Raw genomic sequence first — 8707 nt, 5'->3', positions numbered from 1 at the left:
TAACAGAATAGAACAATGTAGTAATCTTCTGAGTACTCATCCCCCTTTCCAGAATTAAAAATGTTTGACATTTTTGTTTCATGTCTCTTCCCTTTCACTTTTGTTTCCTGGAGGATTTGAAGCAAATCTCAGTCATCATATCATTTTATCTGTAAATGCTTCAGTATCTATCTCTTTCAGATAAAGTCCTTTAAAAAACCATAGCACAGGGCCAGGTGCAGTGGCTCATGCCTGTAATCCCAGCACTTTGGGAGGCCAAGGCAGGTGGATCACTTGATGTCAGGAGTTTGAGAGCAGTCTGGTCAACATGGTGAAACCCCCGTCTCTGCTAAAAATACAAAAATTAGTTGACACGGTGGCATGCGCCTGTAATCCCGGTTACTCGGGAGGCTGAGGCAGGAGAATTGTTTGAACCCAGGAGGCAGAAGTTGCAGTAAGCTAAGATCATGCCACTGCACTCCAGCCTGGGTGACAGAGTGAGACTCCATCTCAAAAAATACAAAAAACAAAGCAAAAAAAAAATAGTAACAATAAAATAACACTACAGTCGGGCGCCTGTAGTCCCAGCTACTTGGGAGGCTGAGGCAGGAGAATGGCTTGAACCTGGGAGGTGAGTTGAACCAGTGAGCCGAGATAGTGTCATTGCACTCCAGCCTGGGCGACAGAGAGAGACTCTGTCTCAAAAAAATAAAATAGCACCACAGTAACAATAATTACTTAATGGCATTTAATGCCCAGTCTGTATTGAAATTTCTCTAATTATTTAAACATGTCTTTATAAAGTTAGTTTCTCCGAATCAAGATCCAAACAAGGTCCACACATTGCATCTAAAGGAGAAATCTGATAGAAATCTTGAGTTGCATTTTAATCTGTAAGCGTTTCCCCTTGTCTGCATTTCTATGCCATTTATTTGTTGGAGAAACTGATTTTTATTTATCCTGTAGGATCTCCCACACTCTGAACTGGACTGATTGCATCTCCATGGTGTTGTCTAACATAATCGTGATCCCCTGTGCTTCCTAATAAACTGGTCATTAGACTTAAGGCTTAATAGAATCCAGAATTCCAGCCGTTTGGCAAAAAAATGTAAGAAGTGATGTAGTGTATTTCCTGTCGCCTCACATCAGAAACCGCATGATGTCTGGTGTCCCACTTTTAGGAATGTTGGGGGTGGTCAGTGGGTTACGGTGTGTCAGCCTGACTTCTTCATTATCAAGATCTCCAACACTGATGACCATTGCCTAGCGCCACCTCCCACTAGTGCAGGAAAAATGATGAGTTTTCTAATTCTTCCATTCCTTCTGTATTCCGTAGTTTGTGTATATAGTGAGACCTCATCTTTAAACAAAAAACAAAAACGGAGTGATTGCAAAAGTGTTTGTGGACAGACATTGTGAGTAATGAAATTAAAAAGAGAATCAGTGAACTAGAAGAGAATGGAAGAAAATCAGGAGATCTTGTACTCACAATGGTTAGAAAAGAACAAGCAAACTCACATTGACTTAGCTGGTTACCTATTAAGCATCAAGTGTGTTTCCAGGTACATTATTATTATTATTATTATTATTTGAAATGGAGTCTCACTCTGTCACCCAGGCTGGAGTGCAGTGGTGCAATCTTGGCTCACTGCAACCTTCACCTTCCGGGTTCAAGCGATTCTCTGTGTACTTTAAAAAATGAATTTATCACCTCTTTCGTTTCTTGCAACAATCCTATGAAGGACCATGAAATAAATTTATGATCCACTGTTTTTTTTTTTTTGAGATGGGGTCTCACTCTGTTGCCCAGGCTGGAGTGCAGCGGTGCGATCTCGGCTCACTGTAAGCTCTGCCTCCTGGGTTCACGCCATTCTCCTGCCTCAGCCTCCTGAGCAGCTGGGACTACAGGCGCCTGCCACCATGCCTGGCTAATTTTTTTGTATTTTTAGTAGAGATGGGGTTTCACTGTGTTAGCCAGGATGGTCTCGATCTCCTGACCTCGTGATCTGCCCGCCTCGGCCTCCCAAAGTGCTGGAATTACAGGCGTGAGCCACTGCGCCCGGCCAATCCACTATTTTATACATAAAGACACAAGGCCCAGAAAGGGAAACTTGTCTGATATCATAGTAAGAGGTGAGATTCTGACCAATATCTGGCATTATCCAAAAAGTATTTCCTGGAACCATTTCTTTTTTTCATACCAAATAAGTCTGAGAAGGAATGGGTCAAAGTTTACCCAGTTTCTCTACTCCATGTGAAAACATGTGCCTTCAATATGTTAAGTTGCTTTGTAAATCTCCAACACCTGGCTATAATACAACATTTCACAAACTCCTCTGACTACTGAATACTCTTTATGGGGAGGCTCTTATGAGTCTATAATTTCCAGTACACATTTGGAAACTCATTTTCCACCTGGTATCTCTCATGAAGCAGCTAGAGGTAGGAACATGAATACAGGATCTTTAAAATCACATATTCATATTCTCCCACCTTTTGTCCTCATATTACCGTGTGTGGTCGGTGGTACAAGAAATTTAATCACACAACTAGTTAGCGGTGGCTTGAGCAATGGGAGACTGGGCCACCTACCCAAAGCAATATTCAGTGCCACTGTTGAATGTCTGATCCAGAAGAGAAAATCAAAAGGGACTAGAAGTGGTCATTTCTAACTTTCTTGGGACAGGTGTAGTGGCTCATGCCTGTAATCCCAGAACTTTGGGAGGCCAAGGCAGGTGGATCACCTGAGGTCAGGAGTTCAAGACCAGCCTGGCCAACATAGTGAAACCCCATCTCTACTAAAAATATAAAAATTAGCCGGACGTGGTGGCAAGTGCCTGTAATCCCAGCTACTTGGGAGGCTGAGGCAGGAGAATCACTTGAACCCAGGAGGCGGAGGTTGCAGTGAGCCGAGATTGCACCACTGCACTCCAGCCTGGGTGACAGAGAAAGACTCCATCTCAAAAAATATATATATAGTGATAAAAATAAAATAAAAAAATGAAAAATAACTTTCTTGGGTTCACAAGCCTTTTGGTAAGTCTGATAAGAGATGTGAATTCTTGCTCCAGAGAAAGATCTCCAGCCCGTATGTACAAAATATCCATACCATTTTAGGAGATTCATGAACCCCAGGTTAAAAACCCTCACCTAGTATGAGGCCTCTTCCTACAGGAAGAGCCAAGTCATCTGGGATGGACCCTCCCTACCACCCTTAGGCGTCTCTGGTCATTCTCCCACCAAGAGATTGTCTTTTAACCTATCCACTGGTTTGCCCAGAGCAGCTTCACCTTTGGACATTTTTGTCTGAGGCATCATGGACTGACAGTGGAGGGATGGTGTTCTCATCTAAGCGATTCTGTAAGCTTTGGATCATGAGCGGGGTGAGCCATGACGTGGTGAGGTAGGAGAACAGACCAGCATTGTCCAGGGGCTGGGGGGCAGGAAACCTAGTAGAGGGGCCACAAGGATAAGAATGAATTCAGGATCAAGATTTTGCAAGGATGAATGACAACCATATTAAAACACAACGAGGTTACCCAGATCTACACACAAACATGTTTTCATGACTCTTATTTGTAAGTTGAAAACCATAAACAACAAAAGTACCCATTAACTGAGGAATTATTTAAACAAAAAGAGAGAAATTATGATCTACCCATACTATAAAATGCAAATGCAATGTAGATGTTTGGGTTTTTTTTTTTTAATAAGGTTTGTTTATATGTAAAACACAGGAAGAGTTCCAAGCAAAAGCCAAAAAAAGGCCACTTGCAGATTAAAAACTCAGTATTGGCTGGGCGCAGTGGCTCACGCCTGTAATCCCAGCACTTAGGGAGGCTGAGGAGGGTGGATCACCTGAGGTCAGGAGTTCAAGACCAGCCGGGCCAACATCGTGAAACCCTGTCTCTACTAAAAATACAAAAATTAGCTTTGTGTGGTGGTGTGCACGCCTGTAATCCCAGCTACTTGGGAAGCTGAGGCGTGAGAATCGCTTGAACCCGGGAGGCACAGGTTGCAGTGAGCCGAGATCACGCCACTGCCACTCCAGCCTGGGAGACAGAGCACAGCTCCGTCTCAAAAGAAAAAAAAAAACTCAGTATTTTTTTTCACTTATATAAAAAAAGAAGAAAGGAGGGAAAGCAGACAAAACAGTATGTACATTTATATCACATTGCTGATAGTGGTTGACACTGAAAAAGGAGTTGGAGTTGGCAAAGAAATAGGAAGAGAGGTCCACATGGCTTTAATTCTTCTGTGAAACTTTTACAAACAATAAAATTGAATACATACATAATTAAAGATGATAAGGTATTATCTTTAAGAATGATTTACAAATACCAAAAATGATTAAATTAGGGTATTGGGATTATGTGTCATTTTTCCACTTTTTTTTTCAAAATTACCTTTAAGGTTATGTGTTTCAATGGAAAGAAAATGCAATTCGAAAAGAGACTTGAGGAGAAAGACGGGAAGATGAAAATGCCGAACTTATAAGATTTCTTTTGGGGGGTAGGGGAGAGGGACTATGACATCTTTTCTCCACCCTTTCACATCCTCACAGCATTCTCAACAAGGCTGGCCACATGCCGTTGCCAGGGATATTGGAGCAAGGAACAGGTGAGGGGAGGGCAAGAGATTGTACCATTTGTGATCACAAAAGACAGGGCAAGACCTATGAGCCAGTGCTAATATCTCAAAGCCTCAACAGAAACAATATATTTATCTAAGATGAGGTTACCCAGGTGAATAAAAGTACCAAGGTTCTTTGTTCTTGGTGGAAATAACATAATTCAATATGGTAACAATGCAACTAGTATTAAAAATGGGAAAACAAATGCAGTTTGTTGATAGATAAAAATCTTAGAAAACATGTTGGAGAGAAGGGGAAATCGTAAACACAAAATGAACTTTTGGTGATTAAAAGCTGAAGAGTCAGACTAACAGAGCGTTAAGGTCTTGTCAATAAATGACAAATGGATGAGTGTGTGCATGCTTACGGGAGCGTGATTCTGTAGCGGCCCCTGAAAGCAAGGCTGTATTAAGTTAGAAAGCAACTTGGTCCTAAATTATAAAGTATCCCTATGTTGCTTTAGTATTTATTAGAATAAAAAGGGTTTGTAATATGTTCTTTATGCATAAAATACCCAGCTAGAACCATTACTGCTAGGAAAAGAAAAAAACAACTCATATTAAATGCTGTTTCTGCTATGGATGATATTTTAAATTGAAAAGTTCGTTTCAAATTATTTTTACAGGGAAGACTGTTTTCAGCTGTTTTTGTATTGTACATAGTCTTTATGTAATCTACTGGCATACGTTTTGTTGAGTGTTTAATGACTGGATATGTTCCACCAACTTTTGAAATAAAAACCAGTGTTTTATACTTGTACATAGTTTTAAAGTCTATTAAAATTGGCCGGGTGAGGCAGCTCATATTTGTAATCCCAGAACTTTCAGAGGCTGAGGCAGGCAGATCACCTGATCACAGGGGTTTGAGACCAGCCTGGCCAACATGGTGAAAACCACCTCTACTAAAAATATAAAAAGTAGCCGGGCATGGTGGCGGGCACCTGTAATCTCAGCTACCTGGGAGTCTGAGGCAGAGAATCACTTGAACCTGGGAGGTGGAGGTTGTAGTGAGCCCAGATCACACCACTACACTCCAGCCTGGGCAAGAGAGTGAGACTCCATCTCAAAAAAAAAATAAAATAAACAAACCAAATTTTCTTATGACTTTTTTCTGTTAAAAAAAGAAAGCAATTTGGGGGTGATTACATTAAGCTATGATTGATTCGGGGGTATACATTGAATTTCTTCCATTCTTAAATGTAAGGCTGATAGCCTAGGGCCTTCCTGTGGCTCTTAGTTACTCCCATAACCAAGGCTGGTAACCTTAATGTGGCCTTTGAGAACCTGTCTGATCCACCTGCCTCTGCAGCCTCACCTCATGCCACACCCACATCACACAAGACTCTCCAGCGACACTGGCCTCCTTCTTTCTCAGCTCCTGGACACATCATGCTGTGTTCCTTGCCCCTGCAGGTAAGGCTGTCCCACAGGCTGTTCCTCGATCATTCTTCTCCTACTCTTGCTTAGGAAATTCTTGTTCTCCTTCTAGGTGTCACTCAGCTTAAGCCACTCAGAACCTACCAAGTTGTCATGGTTCTCCTGTCCCTCAACACTCGCATACTTCTTCACAGCACCTTCCTCAAACAGCTTGTAATCATGTCATGCACAAGTTTATTTGCTTATTGTCTTTCTCTCCCATGTGAGGTCCATGATGGCAAAGATGACGTCTGTTTGCTCACTGTTCTTCCCCTGTGATGTAGCATAGTGCCTGGCACATGTAGGTGCTCAATGATCCTTTCTGAATGAATAAATAATGAATGAATGGCTATGACGATGTGCCTCCCTGGTGTGCCTTAGGCTGCTCTGAAGGGATTTGGCTGTGTAGGGATGTAGTTATGCAACCTTCGAGAGAGGTCTAGTTGGGAGGGTTGGGGATCATTGCCCTGGTGGATACAGCTCTCTCCCACCACCCCCGTTAGGACTCACCTTGGCTTGGGGCGGAAGGGAATCATGGTTCTCAAGGCAGCATCGTACTTCCCCCACGGTGGGACAGCTGTCCTCCCTGGAGCCGCAGGATTTCTCTCTTGCTGACTCCAGGGGCCATCTTGGAGAGTGTAGGTTTTCTTGGAAAAGAAAAACAAAAGAGCATCAGTTTCAAATCTCGTAAATTCTGTCCTGAGGGAATGTTGGACCAGATGCCCATGGAGAGATGGATTTTTCCATATCCTGCTTCCTAAAGAAAGGCTTCCATACCGGGAATAAGCAGGGGACCGAGAGCCAGGGCAACTAGATCCCAGCACTCGCTCTGCCCCACATTTGCTGAGTGAGTCTGGCCCAGTCACTCTACCTCTTTGGATTTTTATCTGATAGTAAACAATTTAGACAGGAATAAAGGGTGCCATAGTTAGTTACCTGCAGAATGAGGGACCAAGTCACTCTTTGAGGGTGAATCTACTAAAAAGAAACCAACAAGTAAAAAAGCAAATCCTAAAATATTGTATGTTTCCCTTTTGACAACTAAAATAAAAGGACAGGTAATTTTTAGGACTTCATATAGAATAAATAATATATTCTATATAAAATAATACTATTTTAAAAGCACAGCAAGGATTGACAGAAAGAGATTCAGAATAGTGGTTACATCAGGTAGGAAGGGTTGGGGAATGAAATGGGGGAAGACCAATTGCTGTGTGTGATTGTCAAGGTCCAAGCTGATGTATTGGTGATGGGTTTGCCGATGCTTATTATTATTATTATTAATATGAGTAAATGCATAGATAAATAGGTAATAGGTGATAGAGAGATAGATACAATCTAATCTCTATACAATCTTATGCATAGAGATATGCATAAACCATGAAGGTGTGCCATGATGACAGATTATAATTGATCTCATTGTGGAAGCCTGAGGTCTATTTGAAAAAAATCAAGAGTAGCTGGGTGGGGTGGCTCATGCTTGTAATCCCAGTGCTTTGGGAGGCCAAGACAGGAGGATTGAGGCCAGGAGTTCATGACAAGCCTGGGCAACATAGGGAGACCCCCATTTCTGTGAAAAATTTAAAAATTAGCTGGGCGTAGTGGTATGTGCCTATAGTCCCAGCTACTCAGGAGGCTGAGGTGGGAGGATTATTTGAACCCAGGAGGCGTCAGTGAGCTATGATTGTGCCACTGTACTCTAGCCTGGGTGACAAAGCAAGACCCTGAGTCAAAAAAAAAAAAAAAAGAGAGAGAGAGAGAGAGCGAAAAGAGAAAAGAAAAAAAATTCAAGGATAAATAAGTATGGGAAGAAATTGTTTGACGTAATTTATGACCATGGAGAGCACTCTGCCACCTCAGTTTCCTGGTGTGCTGATGCTAAGAGATCTACTTACATAACTAAGTCCTGAAACCATTTCATCGCCTATGTCGATGCCAAGATTCACGAGGCCACCAGAAGAGTTGGGCACCCAGTATGTCCTCTTCCTAGTCATTTTCAGTTCCTGCCAATTCTTCGTTTCCCAGAATCAGAGAATATGAAAAGACAGCAGGAGTTAGAAGCAGCTTAGATCCCGTCTTGAGCAGCCAGGAGAGGGGGCACTACCCTACAGGGAGCATTTTGGGGCCATGCAGAGGTTTGGGTGCCTGCTCTTTCCTCTCCTTAGCATGTGCTTGATCCCTCTTTTTAAACATCTTCTCAGGCCTCAGGCCCAAATCACTTAGCGAAACCTTCTCTAACCACCACCACCCTCCCCAACCCACCCCTAACACCGCACCCTTGATCCTGGGCAATCTCCTTTGATCTATCAAAGCCCTGCTCGTAAAATCAGTCTTCTTGCTTTATCCCAGTCTGTAACTGTGTATTTGTTTGAATCATTATTTGTTCAGACTTCATTTATGCACTACACAGAGAGCCTCATGAACACAGGGACATGTCTGCTTTCCTCGCTGTTGAATTTCCGGGGCCTGGAACGTGCTGGGAGGACAGCAGGTGCTCAATAAATGAAGAATGAACTGACGCATACGTGAATGAAAGAAACATCATTTTTCCCTGCTTTCACTCTTGGTTTTCACAGACCCCAGAAGGAATCTGGGCACAAGTTAGGAGACTTAAATAATCAGGGTTCTTTAAAAAAAAAAATACGCCTTTCATATTTGTTTTTCTGAGTATGTGACTCAC

At 42.4% G+C, this 8707-nt stretch overlaps 1 protein-coding gene across 1 annotated transcript; it reads right to left on the bottom strand.

The window, feature by feature from the left end:
* Positions 1 to 3265: 3265 nt before the first annotated feature.
* On the bottom strand, positions 3266 to 8021 carry LOC116470592 (ATP-binding cassette sub-family C member 11-like). The gene is made up of 3 exons (XM_032156043.2): positions 7923 to 8021; positions 6538 to 6674; positions 3266 to 3428 (listed from the first exon to the last, which is right to left on the bottom strand). Exons 1-3 carry the CDS (start codon positions 8019 to 8021, stop codon positions 3266 to 3268), a joined length of 399 nt encoding a protein of 132 aa, XP_032011934.1.
* Positions 8022 to 8707: the final 686 nt, after the last annotated feature.

This window comes from Hylobates moloch, unplaced genomic scaffold (assembly GCF_009828535.3).
Source record: "Hylobates moloch isolate HMO894 unplaced genomic scaffold, HMol_V3 SCAFFOLD_6, whole genome shotgun sequence".
Lineage (NCBI taxonomy): Eukaryota > Metazoa > Chordata > Mammalia > Primates > Hylobatidae > Hylobates > Hylobates moloch.
This window is presented reverse-complemented; position numbering and strand designations above follow the sequence as displayed.

Excerpts from the sequence above, each read along its gene's own strand:
- LOC116470592 (XM_032156043.2), bottom strand. The coding sequence starts at position 8,021 with ATGACTAGGAAGAGGACATACTGGGTGCCCAACTCTTCTGGTGGCCTC. Across the intron at positions 6,675-7,922 it reads TGGTTTCAGGACTTAGTTAT|AAAACCTACACTCTCCAAGA; the intron begins GTAAGTAGATCT and ends TTCTTTTCCAAG. Across the intron at positions 3,429-6,537 it reads CCCTTCCGCCCCAAGCCAAG|GTTTCCTGCCCCCCAGCCCC; the intron begins GTGAGTCCTAAC and ends CCCCTCTACTAG.